General features: G+C 44.6%; 2 protein-coding genes across 2 annotated transcripts in view; both read right to left on the bottom strand.

Moving 5' to 3' along the window:
- Positions 1-727: 727 nt before the first annotated feature.
- The window catches only part of LOC121005778 (E3 ubiquitin/ISG15 ligase TRIM25-like), a 965623-nt gene continuing 942028 nt past the window's right edge, over positions 728-24322 (bottom strand). Inside the window, exon 3 of the transcript XR_005779960.1 lies at positions 728-1068. The gene's annotated coding sequence lies outside the window, so the exon portion shown is untranslated. The remainder of the gene's footprint in view (positions 1069-24322) is intronic.
- Positions 1303-3086, bottom strand: LOC121005793 (E3 ubiquitin-protein ligase TRIM11-like). Its single transcript, XM_040438560.1, has 2 exons — positions 1384-3086; positions 1303-1347 (listed from the first exon to the last, which is right to left on the bottom strand). Exon 1 carries the CDS (start codon positions 3057-3059, stop codon positions 1467-1469), a length of 1593 nt encoding a protein of 530 aa, XP_040294494.1. The 5' UTR covers positions 3060-3086; the 3' UTR covers positions 1303-1347; positions 1384-1466.

Genomic DNA, 24322 nt, shown 5'->3' with positions numbered 1-24322 from the left:
ATGTAATCTTCACAAAAAAAGCTCCACAATTAAGGCAAACTTCTACAGCAACACTCCTGGTAGGACCTTTGATGACCTCATAGCCACGTGACCAGTAATATTGCTAGGTTACTGGTCACATGATGATGATGTCTTCTTAGGTCCTAGAGAATCACAGCACGCTACCTGGAGTGCTGGCAGGCATGGCATAGCAGCACCCCCTGTGTAGCTGACAGCCTGACACCCGGGGCAGTGGCTAGCAGGGCTCAAGAGGCAGCTGCCTTGGGCCCCCCAGGAGCAACTGGGCCCGGGGCAGCTGCCCCTTTTGCCCCTTGTTAAAGACGGCCCTGACCCTATTCTGGTTTTTGAAGCTAAAGCCAGAAGCATAAACCAGAATTATAAACTGTGGACTTCAACTCCCAGCATTGGGTATTTTATAGATTCAGTCTTTCATTAGCCCTCTGTATATGATAATGACTTGCTGTTTTTTTTTTTACAGCTTCAAATGTGAGCTGAAGGTCTATGGAAACTATGAAATGCAGGTTATACTATAAAAAGTTTTTTTTGCTCCTGCCATTTATATTAATTAGGTGCCGTGTTTTGGCTCTCTGGTGTTTTTTGAAAAATGCACCATGCGGAAGCCTTTGCTGTTTTTTCTGGATATCTCTATTGTGAGCTGAAGGTCTATGGAAACTATGAAATGCAGGTTATACTATAAAAAGTTTTTTTGCTCCTGCCATTTATATTAATTAGGTGCCGTGTTTTGGCTCTCTGGTGTTTTTTGAAAAATCCACCATGCGGAAGCCTTTGCTGTTTTTTCTGGATATCTCTATTGGGGAAAAACTTGGCTCATGCAGTCATTTACAAAAAAAAAAAACACCTGAAAAAACCCCCACATACATTATGGTAAGAAATATAGCCGGTGTCTATGGAGTTTTGTTTGTGGTAAAAACACACCTTTGCAAATTCCTGTGTGTAGCGACCCTTATAGACTGTACATTGGTTATTATGTGTAATCCCAGAAAACATTTATATCAGGTGTAAAACTGAGAAAGCCCAGATGTAACCTGACCTGGTCATTTATCCTATCTATACTCAGTGATGGTCAGTTCGCAGTGTTCGCCAACGAACACATGCGGGCTGCCATCTTGACTCATCCGTCCGGCGATGCACAGGTAAGCCCTTACCTGTGCCTGTGCCGGGAACCGGTCTGAAATCAAATGTGGTCACCGGGAGCAGGCAGTTCCGAGAACAGCCGCCGGGGCCTTCATTGGGCTGTTCTCAGAACTGCCTTGCTCCCGGTGACCGCATTTGATTTCAGATCGGCTTGCGGCACAGGTAAGGGCTTACCTGTGCATCGCCGGACGGGTGAGTCAAGATGGCAGCCCGCATGTGTTCGTTGGCGAACACTGCGAACTGACCATCACTGTCTATCCTTATCATGGAGCTCTCCATAACATCACCAGTCTCTAGACAGACTTAATAGATTATGGTTTCTCCCAGTAGCGGCTTTTCCCTAATATCTTTACAGAACCGCTCCATATTAATAATGCAGCATGAAGGGGCTCGGTGAAGGTGGCAGTGAAGGTGTGTAAGTGTCTGATGGGGTCACACAGCTCATAAAAGGACAGCTGCCCGGCCTCATAGTCCAGACATATCCTGAATCTATCACTGGAGATCTCGTCATATAATCGGATCTCTTTACAGTCATGTCTCACTGAATACTGATTATTACTATACCTCATCAAACTCCAGGACTTGTTATTATCCCCAATGTATGACCGTTCTCCCCTCCTGTCTGTACTGGAATAACACATCCCCACCATCCAATCCCCTGATCTACTGCCCTCCACATCCCAGTAATGTCGCCCTGAGGAAAATCCCCTGCTGCTCATCACCTGATTATTCAGGAATCTCTCTGCTGATTCTGGATGATACTGATTATATATTGTACGGGATGCAGTTTTCAGGTCGACTGATATAAGGATGTCATTAGCAGCTGTGTTTACATCCAGTAATATGTCTCCAGGACCCTCCACATAGATCCCTCTCCTTATATCTGTTATTATGTCAAATAATGTGTGTAATTTGTCTGAGATCACAGCCACATCCAGATCATCTTCATCATGGAGACATCTATTTATGTCTTCATCACCTCCTTCCTCCTCAGGATCACACAGGTCACCTGTATCTGGTTCCTGTAAGACAGTCAGTGGATCAGTCATGTTACACATCTCCTCAATGTGTCTCATCCTCCTGGACAGCTCGTCCTTCTTTTCTTCCAGCTTCTGGATCAGAGAAGAGAATGAAAGTGATTCTTCCTTTTCCTGCCTGGAGATCTCACTCAGGACCCTCTTCTCCAGGTCGTCCAGTTGTCTCCTGATGTCTGTAAACAGGGCAGTGACTCTCTCTGCTTCTCCAGATGCTTTTTCTTGTGCTTTTCTCCAGCGTTCCTCCAGGTTCTGGACTCTTTTCTCAGTCTTCTGTCTTTTTGCAGTCAGTTTCCTGAGAACATGTCGTAGTTTCTTCTTTTTCTTCTCAGAGGCCTCGTCCAGCATCTCCACCCGGTGTCCTTGATGTTCTCCAGCCAAACTGCAGGACACACAGATAAAAGCAGAGTCCTCGGTGCAGTAATACTCCAGGATCTTCTTATGGACAGAACATTTCCTGTTCTCCAGGGAAGTGCTGGTGTCAGATAAGAGGTGTTCTGATGACTTGCTGTGAACTCTCAGGTGTTTCTCACACAGAGAAGCCTCACACATCAGACAGGATTTAACAGCAGGTACAGGAGAGTCCACACAGTAAGTGCAGAAGATCACAGTTTCCGTCTCTTTATGTTGAGTAACCAATAAATTCTCCGTAATGTTACACAGAGCTAAGCATCTCATCAGTGCAGGCCGCTCCTGAAACTCTTCTCTGCATTCAGGACAGGTATAGACTCCAGACTCGTCCTGTGTATCCAGTACACGATCAATACAGACCCGGCAGAAGTTGTGTCCACATCTCAGCATTACAGGATCTGTATAGGTGTCCAGACAGATGGAGCAGTCCAGCTCAGCTCTCAGATCAGCAGACGCCATGGCTGACAGAGGAAGACAGAAACAAAACTTCAGTTCCCTGAGGTTCAAATTCCACAGGGTGGGTTTAAATACTTATACTCAGGGTGCGGCTGAACGTTAGGTATGTTATAGAGATGACAGAACAGATTTTTCCAATTAGCAGGTTTTCTTCATTTGTATAAGAACTTCTGATTGGACAAATCAACTATATGTGAAAAATATATAGTAGACGGGTAACTAATCTCCCTTCCAATAATTCATTTACACTGCAGTAAATCCAGCTTCAACTTTTATTATAAGGATAGGGTGAAACTGAGAAATAGAAAGAAATGAAAGAATGCACTTACTGTAGTGAATGAGCACATGGCAATATGCAGTAAAGAAAGGGATGCAAATGAGCTCTTAACAAGCTCTGCCTTTGATGCTACCTGATGTAAGGCAGCTATCCTATAAGTCAATGCTCGACCCTTTAAATAGAACCAGAGACATGACTCGGATATTAAATAAGCCAGCATCTCATCTGCAGACAGCTGTTTCGGGGTGATTGCCCCTCATCAGTGCAGAGCAGAGAGTACTGGCTTAACTGGATGAGAGGTCTAAGTCAGGGGGGTAATGTATTACAGTGCAACATGAGCGTGAAATATAGGATACATTCCATACAGCATATGAACATGCATGAATATATAATTCTGCAAGGTTAGCTAATGTTCTGAATGCATACCTCCCAACTTTTGAATAGCAAAAAAATGGACAATAGCAACAGTGTGCATTTTTAAAAAAATACTAAGCCACGTCTCTAACTCCGCCTAATGTCTATTTATACATATCCAATTGGACTCTGTCCCCTTAGTGACCCTAAATGGTAATTATTCTCCTTTTCTGCCCTACACAGTAGTTAGTTATGCCCACATTGTGCCCCTTTCATAGTTACGCCCATAATGTGCCCCTCACATTAACCACCTCAGCCCCCAGTGCTTAAACACCCTGAAAGACCAGGCCACTTTTTACACTTCTGACCTACACTACTTTCACCGTTTATTGCTCGGTCATGCAACTTACCACCCAAATGAATTTTACCTCCTTTTCTTCTCACTAATAGAGCTTTCATTTGGTGGTATTTCATTGCTGCTGACATTTTTACTTTTTTTGTTATTAATCGAAATTTAACGATTTTTTTGCAAAAAAATGACATTTTTCACTTTCAGTTGTAAAATTTTGCAAAAAAAACGACATCCATATAGAAATTTTGCTCTAAATTTATAGTTCTACATGTCTTTGATAAAAAAAAAATGTTTGGGTAGAAAAAAAATGGTTTGGGTAAAAGTTATAGCGTTTACAAACTATGGTACAAAAATGTGAATTTCCGCTTTTTGCAGCAGCTCTGACTTTCTGAGCACCTGTCATGTTTCCTGAGGTTCTACAATGCCCAGACAGTACAAACACCCCACAAATGACCCCATTTCTGAAAGTACACACCCTAAGGTATTCGCTGATGGGCATAGTGAGTTCATAGAACTTTTTATTTTTTGTCACAAGTTAGCGGAAAATGATGATTTTTTTTTTTTTTTTTTTTTTTCTTACAAAGTCTCATATTCCACTAACTTGTGACAAAAAATAAAAAGTTCTATGAACTCACTATGCCCATCAGCGAATACCTTGGGGTCTCTTCTTTCCAAAATGGGGTCACTTGTGGGGTAGTTATACTGCCCTGGCATTCTAGGGGCCCAAATGTGTGGTAAGGAGTTTGAAATCAAATTCAGTAAAAAATGACCTGTGAAATCCGAAAGGTGCTCTTTGGAATATGGGCCCCTTTGCCCACCTAGGCTGCAAAAAAGTGTCACACATCTGGTATCCCCGTACTCAGGAGAAGTTGAGGAATGTGTTTTGGGGTGTCTTTTTACATATACCCATGCTGGGTGAGATAAATATCTTGGTCAAATGACAACTTTGTATAAAAAAATGGGAAAAGTTGTCTTTTGCCAAGATATTTCTCTCACCCAGCATGGGTATATATAAAATGACACCCCAAAACACATTCCCCACCTTCTCCTGAGTACGGAGATACCAGATGTGTGACACTTTTTTGCAGCCTAGGTGGGCAAAGGGGCCCATATTCCAAAGAGCACCTTTCGGATTTCACTTGTCATTTTTTACTGAATTTGATTTCAAACTCCTTACCACACATTTGGGCCCCTAGAATGCCAGGGCAGTATAACTACCCCACAAGTGACCCCATTTTGGAAAGAAGACACCCCAAGGTATTCCGTGAGGGGCATGGCGAGTTCCTAGAATTTTTTATTTTTTGTCACAAGTTAGTGGAAAATGATGATTTTTTTTTTTTTTTTTTTTTTCATACAAAGTCTCATATTCCACTAACTTGTGACAAAAAATAAAAACTTCCATGAACTCACTATGCCCATCAGCGAATACCTTGGGGTCTCTTCTTTCCAAAATGGGGTCACTTGTGGGGTAGTTATACTGCCCTGGCATTCTAGGGGCCCAAATGTGTGGTAAGGAGTTTGAAATCAAATTCTGTAAAAATTGACCTGTGAAATCCGAAAGGTGCTCTTTGGCATATGGGCCCCTTTGCCCACCTAGGCTGCAAAAAAGTGTCACACATCTGGTATCTCTGTATTCAGGAGAAGTTGAGGAATGTGTTTTGGGGTGTCTTTTTACATATACCCATGCTGGGTGAGATAAATATCTTGGTCAAATGCCAACTTTGTATAAAAAAATGGGAAAAGTTGTCGTTTGCCAAGATATTTCTCTCACCCAGCATGGGTATATATAAAATGACACCCCAAAACACATTCCCCACCTTCTCCTGAGTACGGAGATACCAGATGTGTGACACTTTTTTGCAGCCTAGGTGGGCAAAGGGGCCCATATTCCAAAGAGCACCTTTCGGATTTCACTTGTCATTTTTTACAGAATTTGATTTCAAACTCCTTACCACACATTTGGGCCCCTAGAATGCCAGGGCAGTATAACTACCCCACAAGTGACCCCATTTTGGAAAGAAGAGACCCCAAGGTATTCGCTGATGGGCATAGTGAGTTCATGGAAGTTTTTATTTTTTGTCACAAGTTAGTGGAATATGAGACTTTGTATAAAAAAAAAAAAAAAAAAAAAATCAGCATTTTCCACTAACTTGTGACAAAAAATAAAAAATTCTAGGAACTCGCCATGCCCCTCACGGAATACCTTGGGGTGTCTTCTTTCCAAAATGGGGTCACTTGTGTGGTAGTTATACTGCCCTGGCATTTTCCAGGGGCCCTAATGTGTGTTAGGTAGGTAAATGACCTGTGAAATCCTAAAGGTGCTCTTTGGAATATGGGCCCCTTTGCCCACCTAGGCTGCAAAAAAGTGTCACACATGTGGTATCGCCGTATTCAGGAGAAGTTGGGGAATGTGTTTTGGGGTGTCATTTTACATATACCCTTGCTGGGTGAGAGAAATATCTTGGCAAAAGACAACTTTTCCCATTTTTTTATACAAAGTTGGCATTTGACCAAGATATTTCTCTCACCCAGCATGGGTATATGTAAAATGACACCCCAAAACACATTCCCCAACTTCTCCTGAGTACGGCGATACCACATGTGTGACACTTTTTTGCAGCCTAGATGCGCAAAGGGGCCCACATTCATTTTATGAGGGCATTTTTAGACATTTGGATACCAGACTTCTTCTCACGCTTTGGGGCCCCTAGAATGCCAGGGCAGTATAAATACCCCACATGTGACCCCATTTTGGAAAGAAGACACCCCAAGGTATTCAATGAGGGGCATGGCGAGTTCATAGAAATTTTTTTTTTTTGGCACAAGTTAGCGGAAATTGATATTTTTTATTTTTTTCTCACAAAGTCTCCCGTTCCGCTAACTTGGGACAAAAATTTCAATCTTTCATGGACTCAATATGCCCCTCACGGAATACCTGGGGGTGTCTTCTTTCCGAAATGGGGTCACATGTGGCGTATTTATACTGCCCTGGCATTCTAGGGGCCCTAAAGCGTGAGAAGAAGTCTGGAATATACATGTCTAAAAAATTTTACGCATTTGGATTCCGTGAGGGGTATGGTGAGTTCATGTGAGATTTTATTTTTTGACACAAGTTAGTGGAATATGAGACTTTGTAAGAAAAATAAATAAAAATTCCGCTAACTTGGGCCAAAAAAATGTCTGAATGGAGCCTTACAGAGGGGTGATCAATGACAGGGGGGTGATCAATGACAGGGGGGTGATCAGGGAGTCTATATGGGGTGATCACCACAGTCATTGATCATGCCCCTGTAAGGCTTCATTCAGACGTCCGGATGCGTTTTGCGGATCCGATCCATCTATCAGTGGATCCGTAAAAATCATGCGGACGTCTGAATGGAGCTTTACAGGGGGGTGATCAATGACAGGGGTGTAATCAATGACAGGGGGGTGATCAGGGAGTCTATATGGGGTGATCACCACAGTCATTGATCACGCCCCTGTAAGGCTTCATTCAGACGTCCGGATGCGTTTTGCGGATCCGATCCATCTATCAGTGCATCCGTAAAAATCATGCGGACATCTGAATGGAGCTTTACAGGGGGGTAATCAATGACAGGGGGGTGATCAGGGAGTCTATATGGGGTGATCACCACAGTCATTGATCATGCCCCTGTAAGGCTTCATTCAGACGTCCGGATGCGTTTTGCGGATCCGATCCATCTATCAGTGGATCCGTAAAAATCATGCGGACGTCTGAATGGAGCTTTACAGGGGGGTGATCAATGACAGGGGTGTAATCAATGACAGGGGGGTGATCAGGGAGTCTATATGGGGTGATCACCACAGTCATTGATCACGCCCCTGTAAGGCTTCATTCAGACGTCCGGATGCGTTTTGCGGATCCGATCCATCTATCAGTGGATCCGTAAAAATCATGCGGACGTCTGAATGGAGCTTTACAGGGGGGTGATCAATGACAGGGGTGTAATCAATGACAGGGGGGTGATCAGGGAGTCTATATGGGGTGATCACCACAGTCATTGATCACGCCCCTGTAAGGCTTCATTCAGACGTCCGGATGCGTTTTGCGGATCCGATCCATCTATCAGTGCATCCGTAAAAATCATGCGGACATCTGAATGGAGCTTTACAGGGGGGTAATCAATGACAGGGGGGTGATCAGGGAGTCTATATGGGGTGATCACCACAGTCATTGATCATGCCCCTGTAAGGCTTCATTCAGACGTCCGGATGCGTTTTGCGGATCCGATCCATCTATCAGTGGATCCGTAAAAATCATGCGGACGTCTGAATGGAGCTTTACAGGGGGGTGATCAATGACAGGGGTGTAATCAATGACAGGGGGGTGATCAGGGAGTCTATATGGGGTGATCACCACAGTCATTGATCACGCCCCTGTAAGGCTTCATTCAGACGTCCGGATGCGTTTTGCGGATCCGATCCATCTATCAGTGCATCCGTAAAAATCATGCGGACATCTGAATGGAGCTTTACAGGGGGGTGATCAATGACAGGGGGGTGATCAGGGAGTCTATATGGGGTGATAACCACAGTCATTGATCATGCCCCTGTAAGGCTTCATTCAGACGTCCGGATGCATTTTGCGGATCCGATCCATCTATCAGTGCATCCGTAAAAATCATGCGGACATCTGAATGGAGCTTTACAGGGGGTGATCAATGACAGGGGGGGGTGATCAATGACAGGGGGGTAATCAATGACAGGGGGGTGATCAGGGAGTCTATATGGGGTGATCACCACAGTCATTGATCACGCCCCTGTAAGGCTTCATTCAGACGCCCGTATGCGTTTTGCGGATCCGATCCATCCATCAGTGGATCCGTAAAAATCATGCGGACATCTGAATGGAGCTTTACAGGGGGTTGATCAATGACAGGGGTGTAATCAATGACAGGGGGGTGATCAGGGAGTCTATATGGGGTGATCAGGGGCTAATAAGGGGTTAATAAGTGACGGGGGGGGGGGTGTAGTGTAGTGTAGTGGTGCTTGGTGGGACTTTACTGAGCTACCTGTGTCCTCTGGTGGTCGATCCAAACAAAGGGGACCACCAGAGGACCAGGTAGCAGGTATATTAGACGCTGTTATCAAAACAGCGTCTAATATACCTGTTAGGGGTTAAAAAAAACACATCTCCAGCCTGCCAGCGAACGATCGCCGCTGGCAGGCTGGAGATCAACTCTCTTACCTTCCGTTCCTGTGAGCGCGCGCGCCTGTGTGCGCGCGTTCACAGGAAATCTCGCGTCTCGCGAGAGGACGCACCGGCGCGTCCACCCAGAAGAGCAGGGCCGCCGCAAAGACGCAATCCTGCGTACGGCGGTCCTGAGGTGGTTAATAAGGCCCACATTGTTCCCCTTCACAGTAGTTATATTAAGATATGTGCCCTCTTCACAGTAGTTGTGCCCACATTGTGCCCCTTTCACAGCAGTTATGCCCCCCTTTCAGTACTGGCCTCCTGTACTGTTAATAAAATAAAAAAAACACTAAATACTCACCTAGGCGTTCACCCGATGATCGGAGCACACCCTGTGCTCTCCAGCAGCCATGATACGTTTACACAACGCACCTGCTAGGCTGTGTAGGAGAAGCACACCAGCTGATTCCCAGGCCTGTACTCTCCTCCTACACAGCCTAGCAGGTGTGATGTGTGACCGTATCGTGTCTGCTGGGGAGCGCTGGCAGTTGAGATGAAAAGTGAAGCAGGGGGCAGACAGCTCCCTGCTTCACCCTTGCAATCAACTGTCTCCTAAGGACACAGAGACAGTTGAGAGCAGGACATACCTCAGATGTCTTGGAACCATGGGACACTGACTGAAATCTAGGACTTCCCGCCAGATCTTGGTTATTTGGGAGGTATGCTGAATGTAACAGGGATGCCAATAGTTTGGATGTCAGTAGGATAAGATGTGCTGCGGAACTATGAGAAAATATGGCTGCCATGGGCAGGGCTGATGTCAGCAAGGTCAGAGGCAATGGTTACTTTAACAGGCATAGGGCCATTCCAGTATGAAATCCTAACTAGCTAGAAACTGGTTTTCCTGCTTTCTTATATTTATGCATATTTGTCAGAACTAATTGTTTTTGAGATGTAAGGGTACTTTCACACTTGCGTTAAAGTTTTCCGGTATTGAGTTCCGTCCTCGGGTCTCAGTTTTATCCTAATGCATTCTGAATGGAAAGCATTACGTTCAGTATGCATCAGGATGTCTTCAGTTCAGTCCTTTCACGGTATTTAGACGGAGAAAAAACTGCAGCATGCTGCATTTTTCTCTCCGACCAAAATTATGGAACACGTGCCGGAATGCCGGATCCGGCATTAATTTCCATTTAAATGTATTAGTGCCATTAAAATTGCCGTATTGATGGATCCATTCTTCCGGTTTGCGCATGCGCAGACCTTTAAAAATGCGAAAATAATAAATACTGTATCCGTTTTTCCGGATGACACCGAAGTGACGGATCTGGTATTGCAATGTATTTGTGAGACAGATCCGCATCTGGATCCGTCTACAAATGGGATCCGTTTGCAGACAGAGCGACGGAACTGCCTGCCGGATTCCAGCAATGCAAGTGTGAAAATACCCTAATATAGAAATGACGTAATATGTGAGACTGAGGAAACACGAAATAGGAAGATATGAAGGAAAGATCAAGAGATTGCTTAAAGCCGATCCTAGTTTACCCCTACATATCACAAATGACTACTAAACTCACAGGTTAAAAAAGATTGTGAATAATAATAATATAGGTTTTACAGACTACCCTAAACTGTATATACACTATATAACCAACAATATAAAGGTAGGACACACATTGCAGCATCTACAATACCCCAGAGCTGGGTACTTTAATGCTATGTTATTTTATGGAGAGAGAGTTGAGACAATCCATGCACAGGCTGTGTACAATATATAATGCGGATAAAACAATAATAAAATATAATAGAATATAATGGATTGAGAACCAAAGATACTGCAATCAATTAAAATAACCTGCATGTCTACATATACGGACACTCATGAATGCTAAATGCAGACACACTATAAAGTCTTAGATGTTAAATGTCTTGTTTAGTTGTTGGAATGTATTTTATGACAGTATTGATGCACCAATTTATTATCTCAATCCTACTCTTGGGAAGCAAGATATTTTATAGTATACTATTTGGCTACTATGTATCACATTTTGTAATTACCTCTTTCAGATGGTATTTACAGGCTTAAAAGGGTTGTCTCACTTCAGAAAATGGCCTTTATCATGTACAGAAAGTTAATACAGGGCACTTACTAATGTATTGTGATTGTCTAAGTGCACTCCTGCAGTTATGGCCACCAGAGGGACTGGTGCCCTTTCTTATAGTGTGCAAGCACGGCCACTGCTGCTGGATTACAGGGTCGTAAATGTGGAAGTGAGCAGTGTATAATGTGATGGGAAAATGAATCAAGCCAGCAAGGATGCAATATCATAGTTGCAAAAGAGACACTCCTGGCAAATTCAAGATGTCCCGAGCAAAAAATAAGTGGGGCTAAAGCAACCCCCACCCATAAGTGGCTTATATGCCCTGATTGGACCAACTGAAATGTTGGTAAGTATGCAATATGGATGATCACAATACATTAGTAAGTGCCTAGTAATTACTTTGCCTACATGATAAATACCATTTTCTGAAGTGAGACAACCCCTTTAAAGAGGACCTTTCACCGATTCTTACCCTATGAACTAACTATACAGATATGTAGAGCGGCGCCCGGGGATCTCACTGCACTTACTATTATCCCCGGGTGCCGCTCCGTTCTCCTGCTATGTCCTCCGGTATCTCCGCTCACTAAGTTATAGTAGGCGGAGATACCAGTCCCTAAGTTATGGTAGGCGGAGTCTGCCCTAGCGCTGGCCAATCGCAGCGCAGAGCTCACAGCCTGGGAGGTTATTTTCTCCCAGGCTGTGAGCTCTGCAATGCGATTGGCCAGCGCTAGGGCAGACTCCGCCTACCATAACTTAGGGAACGGAGATACCGGAGGGCATAGCAGGAGAACGGAGCGGCGCCCGGGGATAATAGTAAGTGCAGAGAGATCCCCGGGCGCCGCTCCACATGTATGTATACTTAGTTCATAGGGTAAGAATCGGTGAAAGGTCCTCTTTAAAAAAGTTGCCAACAATTTTCTGCTTAACATTGTTCTCCTGGGTGAAAAGGATGACTTTTTTTTGCATGTCGAGTTATGGCTAGGCAATTAATCAAAACAATTCAATGAATTCGCCCTTGACGCCTTTTTCCGTTTTTTTACAGACTTGTCAAATCAATTTGGCCTGCCCACTGCGCCAGTAAGCCTCGCCCTGCCACACCACTAAGTCTGCCCACCTGCTGTATCACTCTCCCACCCCCACCATCCTTCTCTGCACTGCTAATCTATATCTGTGTGTGTATATATAATTATATATATATTTGTGGTCAGGGCGACGGCCCCTGGACGTAGGAACTAGAGCTAACCTCTGGCTGGGAAATGCCGGGAGCCCGTAGCGAGGATAAGCCTAAAAGGGGGCCTATCCTTAAGGAAGAGCTAAGAAAAGGGAAGAAAGGGAGGGGTACCTGGCCGCACGTCCCGTCCCTTGAACTTCGTGGGGTTGATATATCCAAGGGGCGTGGCCTCTGCCCCTCCCACAAATACAGGCTGCACGGCAGCCTTACCTACTTGTGGTCAGGGCGACGGCCCCTGGACGTAGGAACTAGAGCTAACCTCTGGCTGGGAAATGCCGGGAGCCCGTAGCGAGGATAGGCCTAAAAGGGGCCAAAAAGGAGACCCAACCATACCGTCAACACTTTTTGCACCGTTACAGGGCAAGTGAACAGAAAGCATCACGGATCTCTGATTGAGGACTTGGAACACATCTAGAAACAATACGACTACCTCCAACGTCCCATGCACCTGATAACCTGAGGAGGCATCTGGTGCCTAGATGCCGCTCCAACACGAAAGGAGTGGAGCAGACCCTGTTTAGAGCAAATTTATACATACCGTTACGACACCCGTTTTTGAACGACAAGACCCTTCACGATGGAGGTGCGGAATATACCGTCTATATCACAGTGACTTCCATCTACCTTACCTCCTTGTCATTCGTACCGCCACATCGTTCTTGGAGATGGTTAAATGCTGATGCAATTGAAAAGTGTCTGGAACCAGGAACGATTTATTCCTGTGTTGACTAACATATGACCATACTACGAGAAGGTCTGAATCCTGAGAGCTGCAGATTGAAACAAACAATAGTGAATCTGTTGGAAGTGCCTAAAACAGGCATCCCAAACCGCGGCCCCCCCAGCCACCGCAACCACAACCCCCACAACGCCCTGCTGCAGGCTGATACCTGCAGGCTGTCCGGGCACCGCGGGAGCCGCAGCCCCGCACTGGCCGGAGGGCCGCAGCCCGAGACCCCCGGCCCCGATGAACCCCAACCATCCGCCAAGGGCCCTGATCGGGCACCAACTGTTCCTGGTGGCAAAATACTTACCTCTACTTATTCCCCAGGCCACACTTCCTATTAAGGGCCAAAAAGTCAGAACATGGTATCTGCCGTCTTACCGTAGTAGTAAATTCAGTGAAGAGTAAACCCACCAGGCCTGGGGAACCATCCACAGGAATACATGGCTATTAAGATTAACAAGCTAATGTGCCTGTAATAAGGACAGAACGTGCCCCAATACCTGCATTTGTGACAGAAAATGCTTAAGGTCGTGATAAACTATATATGCTGCGCCTATAATCGTGATAGGCCCTGCCGTGTCCGAAGACACGACAGACTTCGTAAACTTGCGCCTTATTACTGTACCTCCTACTGGAAGATGGACCGACACCCAGGACTTAGGCCGGACACCAACACCCTCAGCCCGAGTTTGTAGTTGACGAAAGCATGCCTGGGAGAAGATGATGCCCGCAAAGGCAGGCTTGGGATGACTGCTTATAATGAAAACCATGAAGACCCAACAACCTAGAAAATAAAAGTCAGAGAAAACAATAACATGAGTGAGACTCTAATGGCACAAGTCACACGTGCGAGCCACAGATGACCGAGCCATGCGGGCGGGTCTGAGGACAGAAACAACATGGAACTACTTGTTGTAGGACCACGCAGCCGGCATCGACTGGCGTTTGTTGTGTGTAAATTTTAAAACGGAGAAGCCATACGTGAGAGACTCAAATGGCGAAGCCATGCGTGAGAGACTCCAATGGCAAAACATGTGTAACACTAAAAGGGAGAAGCCATGCTTGAGACTAATGGCGGAGTCATATGTGTAAAAACTAAAACGGAGAAGCCATGCGTGAGAGACTAATGGCGGAGACATATGTGTAACACTAAAACGAAGAAGCCATGCGTGGGAGACTAATGGTGGAGTCATACGTGTAAGACTAAAATGGAGAAGCCATGCGTGAGAGACTCTAATGGCAGAGACATGTGTAACCCTAAAACGGAGAAGCCATGCGTGAGAGACTAATGGCGGAGACATATGTGCAATACTAAAACGGAGAAGCCATGCATGCGAGACTAAAGGCAGAGTCATAAGTGAAAAACTAAACCGGAGAAGGCATGCGTGAGACTCTAATGGCGGAGTCATATGTGACCCTAGGGATAAGCCATGCATGAGAGACTCTAATGGCGAAGTCATATGTACACTAACAAGGGGGAAGCCATACGTGAGAGGCTCTAATGGCAAAGCCATGCATGAGAGACTCTAATGGCGGAGTCATACGTAACACTAAAAGGGGGAAGCCATACGGGAGAGACTCAAATGGCAAAGCCATACGTGAGAGACTCTAATGGCGGAGTCATACGTAACACTAAAAAGGGGGAAGCCATCCGTGAGAGACTCAAATGGCAAAGCCATACGTGAGAGACTCTAATGGCGGAGTCATATGTAACACTAAAAAGGGGGAAGCCATGCGTGAGAGACTCTAAATGGCAAAGCCATGCGTGAGAGACTCTAATGGCGTAGTCATGAGTAACACTAAAAAGGGGGGACGCCATGCGTGAGAGACTCTAATGGCGGAGTCAAATGTAACACTAAAAAGGGACACGCCATACGTGAGAGACACTAATGGCGGAGTCATATGTAACACTAAAAGGGAGAAGCCATGCGTGAGAGACTCTAATGGCTAAGCCATGCGTGAGAGACTCTAATGGCTGAGTCATGCGTGACCCTGAAGGGAGAAGCCATACGTGAGAGACTCTAATGGCGGAGTCATATGTAACACTAAAAGGGAGAAGCCATACGTGAGAGACTCAAATGGCTAAGCCATGCGTGAGAGACTCTAATGGCTGAGTCATGCGTGACCCTGAAGGGAGAAGCCATACGTGAGAGACTCTAATGGCGGAGTCATATGTAACACTAAAAGGGAGAAGCCATACGTGAGAGACTCAAATGGCTAAGCCATGCGTGAGAGACTCTAATGGCTGAGTCATGCGTGACCCTGAAGGGAGAAGCCATACGTGATAGACTCTAATGGCGGAGTCATATGGCGGCTTAAATTTTCTCTTAATAAATTTATAACCACTATGCAGCACCAGTATGCCTTGGGGACTCGCATAACCATGACCCTCTTCGACAATGACCTAGGACGCTAATCAGCCTACAACCATATTGTACCCCTAACGAACAACATGAAGAACGGTCATCGGGCCCCCGAAGCCCTGAGGCCCCCCGCAGCCAAGACTGACCTTACAATGATGATAAGTATTCAAACGTGAGCCAGACCTAAAGGCAAATGCATAGACATTAGTGATCCGAACCACTTGCATGAATGAAACATTAACCAAACGCGAAATTGAAACAGATGGGAGAAAAACAAGAGCCAGAGGCTTTGCAGTTCGCTAAGAAAAGACCCTTGTCGTGACAAATGAATGAACAAACAAATGAACAACTGTGAACACATCGAAGGAACTTACTCCTATCGGCCCACTGCCCGCTATGGAGCTATTTGGTTAACTGGGGCGGGCGATCAATCTGCGTGAATGCGGACCAGAAGTAAAGGAGATCAGTCTGTGAAACAAACCACCGAGGAAAGAAACTTAACCTGAAAAGAAGCAGCTATGTTTATCAGAAGAGCAGAATCAGAGCGGTGTGCTGATAGTCCTAGCAAGAATACTGGAAGCCGAGTAGAACACATGATGTAAGAACAAGTGGGTAAATGCAGCTCTGGATGTGAGAGGTGCCTAAACATGGTATGGGCCCAGCTCTGAGTATGAGCATGAGGAGCATGGTATAACGCAGCCGTATGAATGCAATCTGAAAGGGGGCAGAGTATTAACGTAATGCAACCGCGAACGCTGCTCTAGTAGTGAATGGCGTATAGGACAAAAAGTAAATGCAGACACACGGATGTAGCTTGAAGGTAACAATTCCAACCACGATCATTTGACCATGGAGCCCCAACTCCCTTTGCCCCAGAGCGCTACAAGTCATGGACCGTGGAACCAAGCACTCGCCTGGCACCTTCTCATTTTTATTTATTTTTTTGAGAAGATATCTAGAAGCTTGAGGTATTCATATATGACAATCACAGACAGGTACCGCAACGGCCGCAGGTTAAATGTACAGTAGAAGCCCATATAAACAGAATGAGAACTGTGCCACCATGAATTCATGTCTAGGTTCCCCGACGTGTGTCGTATCTATCCGACCCGCCAATTCAACTAATTGTGGTGCTTAAGAAGTATACTGTATTATTAACTGTGTCTTGACTGCACAACATTACCCTATGGGAACTAATAGCAGATCTATGTAGTATGTAGGTAGACAGTGGAATACGTTTGGGCGAATGTTCACGTGAACAAGCTCAAATCCCAGACACGATACCCATGACAATAATACACACCTGTGGAACACTGGAACAGGGTAAAATAGGGTGACAGCTCCCATGAAACCAGCCCCGTGCCTAGTAATGTGCCCGTGCTGGTGTACCTGCGCCTCTGCACATGCGACCGCAGACTCCTGGCCGGCGGCGGGGTACCAATACAGTGCGAGCACCAGGACCACCAAGTAGGCCTGCAAATGTCACACATTTGGCCATAATTGAAGCGAGACTGGGACAGTGAGTGGGGAACAACAGAATGTTCCCCAATGATGATCAGCCACGTGCCTGATGGAAACAGTGGGTACATAAAAACAAGGTATTAATTGATACAACTTATATATCTATATATATATATATATATATAAAATACCATTAGACGAAATACTGTTAGTATATGTGTGAGACTCCAGCTATGGTGGAAAGCTGGTGCTTGAGAACTATCATACATAGCAAGACCACCAGATGGTAAAATTCTAATATAGTGACAAAATCACATCTACTGACGGTACATGCGATACTCCAGCCACCCTGGAAAGCTGGTACTTGAACTTATCTTTTTTTTTTTTTTTTTCAGAACAAAATTAAAACAGCCTTTTTTGTCCATGCAGAATATACATTTTCCTTAAATGATGCTTTACGCCAACATATATAAACCTGCATTTTACACTTTTATACATTGCTTTACACTTGTCTTTTCTGGACTGCAGATTCCCTTTATGTCTTACTTGAGAACATTTCCTGGTAGCTCTTGGGACCAGGGATTAAAGTGTCCAGGACTGTGTGTGAGTTATCAGCGGCATGCAGAAAGACAAGTTTTAGTCTTAAAGCACGTACGGCCAAATGTAGTGTTTACTTCTGAACTTTGCTAGAAGACGTTTCTAAGGACACGTAATATTAGCTGTGATTTGTTAATGTCCTCGGTGAGTAAAGCAAATACAAACAGAGGCAGGGATTGCCATGGTGCGAGGGATAAATAATTCACACCGAAGCCTGGATGTGCGGCTTGCTGTGTAACCCTGCTGGCAAACGTCTGGCGTCATGTTTACTGCGGTTCTGTGACTGTTTTACCAGCACAAGGATCTTAGTAAAGTTCTTAAAATATAAGGACAAAATGATCCTCCTTGTACCATTATATTACCTGAATATATGTATCTATATGGACCTGAACATATGGAGGCTCCTGTAGGCGATAGCTGAGATACAATATAGGACGCCTCTGGCTGCAGGAGGGATCCCTCTAGTAGGAGCGAGCGTGGCAGGGGCGTGGCCGGGGCGTGGCAGGGGCGGGGAGCCGCCAAGCGCGCCTAGCAACCGGCACCCGCGGCCGCCGCACCCCGAACATGTGCCCGACGAGGGCGGCCCTGCGCCGTCCGGCCTGCCCCATGAACGCGAGCTGAGGACCCGACATCCATCCCTCTGCCCTGGGGTAAGTACATGCGATGCTACGTGCGAGCAGCCGACGCCGATGCCCGGCACCGGACTCCACCGCTTACCTGTGGCAGCATGAACTGGTGAACCGCCCTGCCACGATACTTACCTAAACCTGGACGCGATGGTGCGGGACGTGCAGGGAACCAGGCATGTAGACGTAAACCGGAAGTACCTGGCCGCACGTCCCGTCCCTTGAACTTCGTGGGGTTGATATATCCAAGGGGCGTGGCCTCTGCCCCTCCCACAAATACAGGCTGCACGGCAGCCTTACCTACATATATATATATACAGTGCTGTCCATAATTATTCATACCCCTGGCAAATTTTGACTTAAAGTTACTTTTATTCAACCAGCAAGTAATTTTTTGACGGGAAATGACATAGGTGTCTCCCAAAAGATAATAAGACGATGTACAAGAGGCATTATTGTGGGGAAAAAACATTTCTCAGCTTTTATTTACATTTGAGCAAAAAGTGTCCAGTCCAAAATTATTCATACCCTTCACAAACTGTCACAGTCTGTGGGAAAACCAAAAGTTCTATTCCAAATAGTCCAAGCTAAAGCATCCTAATTACCCTGATTAATTGGAAACAGCTGTTTTAATCAACTAAACAGGTGAAAAACAGCAGCTCTCTGCAGTTGGTTTGTGGACAGTCATGGCTAAGACAAAGGAGCTCAGTGACGACCTGTGGCTGCTCACAAGTCAGGAAAGGGCTACAAGGCCATTTCTAAATATTTTCAAGTTCCAGTGGCTACAGTGCAAAGCATTATTAAAAAATACAAGATGTTCCGCACTGTGGAAAAATCTCAGAGGACGTGGTCGGAAGCCAAAAGTGACACCTGTGCTGGCCAGGGGGATAGTTAGAGAGGTGAAAAAAAATCCAAGGATCAACACCAAGGCCATCCTGGTGAATGTGGGCTCTGCTGGTGGCAATGTCTCAAGGCAGACAATCCAACGGACACTGCACACTGCTGGGTTCCACGGATGCAAACCAAGGAGGACACCACTTCTCCAGATAAGGCACACAAAAGCTTGCTTGGCCTTTGCAAAAGCTCATCTGGACAAAGAAGAAGACCAGAAGTCTTGTGTTATGGTCAGATGAAACAAAAATTGAATTGTTTGGTCACAATGATGTTTCCTTCATTTGGCGTAAAAAAGGAGATGCCTTCAATCCAAAGAACACCATCTCCACTGTCAAACATGGTGGTGGGAACCTAATGCTTTGGGGGTGTTTTTCAGCCAATGGAACAGGGAACCTAATCACAGTAAACGGCACCATGAAAAAAGAGCAATACATGAGGATTCTCAACGACAACATCAGGCAGTCTGCAGAGAAACTTGGCCTTGGGCACCAGTGGACATTTCAGCATGACAATGACCCAAAACACACAGCAAAAGTGGTGAAGAAATGGTTAGCAGACAACAACATTAACGTTTTGGAGTGGCCCAGCCAGAGTCCAGACTTGAATCCAATTGAGAATCTGTGGAGGGAGCTAAAGATCAGGGTGATGGCAAGAAGACCCTCCAACCTGAAAGATTTGGAGCTCATTGCTAAAGATGAATGGGCAAAAATACCTGTGGAGACATGCAAAAAGCTGGTCTGCAATTATAGAAAGCGTTTGATTGCTGTAATAGCCTATAAAGGCTTTTCTATTGATTATTGAGAAGGGTATGAATAATTTTGGACTGGACACTTTTTGCTCAAATGTAAATAAAAGCTGAGAAATGTTTTTTTCCCACAAAAATGCCTCTTGTACATCATCTTCCTATCTTTTGGGAGACACCTTGTGATGTCATTTCCCGTCAAAAAATTACTTTCTGGTTGAATAAAAGTAACTTTAAGTCAAAATTTGCCAGGGGTATGAATAATTATGGGCTGCACTGTATATATATATATATATATATATATATATATATATATATATATATTTATATAGTAACCCCTGCACTGCCAGTCTATATAGTCTTGGTATATATATATTTTTTTTCAGTTTAATTAACAAAAATAAGAAAACAGAAAATGGTCCATAAGGTTGAAAGAAAAATGGAGATTTTATTTTTGGGCAAAATAGCCCCAGCCTATGTAGAGTATAGTTGTCAATATTATTATGCATTTAGCTCACAACATTTTAGTAGGAGCTGTAACTGACTGCACTGGAACTGTAGCAAATTGCATGATGAACTCAGCGTTCTGATGACTCCACAGCACATGCGCCACGCTGCCGCCACACAGTTTACGTGGTGTGCTGAGCGTGCTGATATTTCCACAGTGCTGACGCTGCTGCTGTACAATGTACTCCTTCTACTTGTGAACAACTCATTCTTCTGGGTCCCCACAGGTCCTGTGATAATATGTCTTTTCAATGCAACATCTTTTAAGTGCGACTCTTTAAGTGCACATATTGAATTATACCACAATTTAATATTATGGATTTGGAATCCACTGTGTCATCACTGCCTACTGACCATGACCCCATTCTCTCCTCTCCATGTATGTCTGCATTGAACCTAAATGCTCAACCCAGCTTTTCCAAAGTCTGATATTGTCCACACCTCTCATCTTTCCTTCTTCTCATCCCCTGGTATGTCTGCATTAAACCTTAATGTCTTTTTCCCTGCTGGGTGTATTGAGTATTTGTTTACATTGACTATTTTAACCCTGTATCTGGTCCTCCCTTGATTAGGTCAAATGTAACACCCTCACCTCTTGTTCACACCTGACTGAACACTAAGTGGTATAAATATAAGTCACTAGGTCTTTCAGACCTTGGTCTTTTCAATGCAACATCTTTTATTTGAGACTCTTTAAGTGCACATATTGAATTATACCAGAATTAAACCAAAGGTAACTACAGAAATAGTTAATACAAACAATGTTTCGGTTTTTCTTACTACTTTTCCCACTTTCTCAAAACCTTCTGAAATACCCCCACATCCCTTCACCTAGCAAGGAACTATATATATCTCTCCCTCCAGGCTACCTACTCATCTGACCGCTTGCACAAACCTGTTTGGCAATATTAAACACTTCCTTCCCAAACACACACAGCCTCCTCATGCCCTCTCCTACTCTCACCTATTAACAATTTCTCTGCTTCTCCTTATTGCTGGCGATATATTTCCAAATCCAGCCCCCTTCCCCCCCCTCAGCAAATTCCCACTATCACATCTACCTCCCACTAGCAAGCTTCTTCTACAAATTTCTGCCACCCCTTAAAACTGAAAACAATTCCCCGGACCCCTGCTCCCTTGGTCCCTCGTGCAGGAGCATTACGGAACTTTCGCTCTGTCTGCAACAAATTCTCCTACATTCATGACCTCTTCATCTCTCGCAGACTTTCCTTTCTGGGTCTAACAGAAACTTGGTTGACACCCTCTGACACTGCCTCCCCTGCTGCACTCTTTTATAGCGGATTTCATTTCACTCACACATTCCGCCCCGGCTGCAAACATGGTGAAGGAGTTGCTCTTCTGAATCTACACCTTCAGACTCGGACAGCTCATAGAGTCCTATGGCTTTCAGTATCACTTTTATGCTGACAACACCCTGGTCCAGACATCACCAAATTACTATCCAGACTATTAGATTCTCACCTACAGTGGAATCCTTCAAAAGAAACCTGAAAACTCACCTCTTCAGACAAGCCTAGAACCAGTGACCCTGCTGCTGTACTGCCATGACCAGCTTTACCCTCACCTACTGTGTCCTTCTCCCATGCCATGTAGATTGTAAGCCCTCAAGGGCAGGGCCCTCTCTCCTTCTGTAGCAGTTTGTAACTCATCTTGTTCGTGCTTATTGCAATTGTCTGTATTATGTATGTATACCCCTTTTCATATGTACAGCACCATGGAATGAATGGCGCTTTAATAATAAATAGTAATAATAATATGTTCCTTCCACCTCAGGCTTGCTGGGTTTTTTGGTACCTTGAGAGAAACTAAATTAATTTTGCCATTTAACACACAGCCCAAAAAATTGAATCTATTATTTTTAGACATTGGGCTATATTGATGAAATACAAGGTGCTCCGGCCCATCTTAACCCAAAACCTCCAATTGTATACACTAGGGCACCCAATTTAGCCCTAAAAATTGCTCCAACTGTTTGTAATAAATGGTACACAAACAGTGTAATGTTCCCAATTAACCTCTTCAACACCGAGCCAGTTTTCATTTTAAGGACCAGGCTGTTTTTTGCAATTCTGACATTTAATAATAATAATAATAATAAAATTTATTTATATAGCGCCACAATATTCTGCAGCGCTTTACAAGTTCATAGGGTTCATATACAAAACAAAATTAACTGGATAATATGCAACTGAAACACTAGGAGTCAGGGCCCTGCTCGCAAGAGCTTACAATCTATGAGGAATTGGGGGTGACACATAAGGGAGTTGATTGTGATAAGTAGAATTTGAGCCATTATTGAACTGACAGGAGTGGTGCCGGCCGATCTGCTTCGGGTTTGGGACTACTAGAGGATCGAGTTCAGGCCAGAGGAGTTGGGGGGAGGTTTAGTCGGGGAATAGTCAGTTTAGGTAGCTTGATAAGCCTGCCTGAAAAGATGTGTTTTTAAGGCACGTTTGAAGGTGGAGAAGTTGTGGATTGACCTAGTATTCCGGGGCAGAGTATTCCAGAGAGTAGGTGCAGCTCGAGAAAAGTCTTGAAGACGGGAGTGAGAGGTACGAATTATGGAGGTTATTAATCTTAGGTTGCTAACAGAACGGAGAGCACGAGTAGGCTGGTAGATGGAGATGAGGGAGGAGATGTATGGAGGTGCAGCACTGTGGAGAGCTTTGTGGGTGAGGGTGAGAAGTTTGAACTGTATTCTGTGGTGGATGGGCAACCAGTGAAGTGATTGGCACAGCCTAGTAGCATCAGTATAGCGGGTGGACAGATAGATGAGCCTGGCTGCAGCATTTAGAACAGACTGAAGGGGGGAGAGTTTAGTGAGAGGGAGACCGATTAGTAATGCGTTGCAGTAGTCAAGACGAGAATGAATCAAGGCAACAACAAGAGTTTTTACCGTTTCCACCGTAAGAAAAGGGTAGATTCTGGCGAGATTCTTGAGGTGCAGACGACAAGAGCGTGTAAGTGATTGAATATGGGGAACAAAGAAGAGATTGGAGTCAAATGTGGCCCCAAGACAGTGGTCATGTTGCACAGGAGTTATGATAGTGCTGCAGACCGAAATTGAAATATCAAGTTTAGGTGAGTTAGTAGATGGGGGGAAAGACAAGAAGTTCAGTTTTTGAGAGGTTCAGTTTTAGATACAGAGAGGACATGATGTTAGAGACAGCTGCCAGACAATTACTGGTGTTTTGGAGTAAAGCAGGGGTGATGTCAGGGGACGAAGTGTATAGTTGGGTGTCGTCAGCATAGAGATGGTATCGAAAGCCAAATCTACTGATAGTCTGTCTGATGGGGGCTGTATAGAGGGAGAAGAGTAGAGGACCTAGTACTGAGCCCTGAGGAACTCCAACATCAACATCACTTTATGTGGTATTAACTTTGGAATATTTTTACTTATCCAAGACATTTTCTCGTGACACATCCTACTTCAAATTAGTGGTACATTTCAGTTGATATGTTTAACTTTTATTTACAAAAAAATCCGAAATTTACAGAAAATTTGGAAAAATTTGCTATTTTCTAAATTTGAACTTTTTTTTTCTCTTTTAAGACAGATGGTGATACCTCAGAAAATAGTTATTAATTCACATTTTCCATATGTCTACTTTGAATTTGAATCCTTTTGTAAATATCATAAAAAAAATTTAGGATGCTAGAAGGCTTAAGGCTGTTTCACATGAGCGAGTCCATTGCGGGAATCACGCTCTGTGTGTTAGTGTGATCCTCCGCTCTGGACTTGCTGGAGCGCACGGCATTATCATGATTTATAATGCTATGTGTCTCTGCATGGCCTTTTTTCCACAGAATCATAGTGACATAAAGCTGAGTATGATTCTGTAGAAATAAGG

Source organism: Bufo bufo, chromosome 1, assembly GCF_905171765.1.
Source record: "Bufo bufo chromosome 1, aBufBuf1.1, whole genome shotgun sequence".
NCBI classification, from domain to species: Eukaryota; Metazoa; Chordata; class Amphibia; order Anura; family Bufonidae; genus Bufo; species Bufo bufo.
This window is presented reverse-complemented; position numbering and strand designations above follow the sequence as displayed.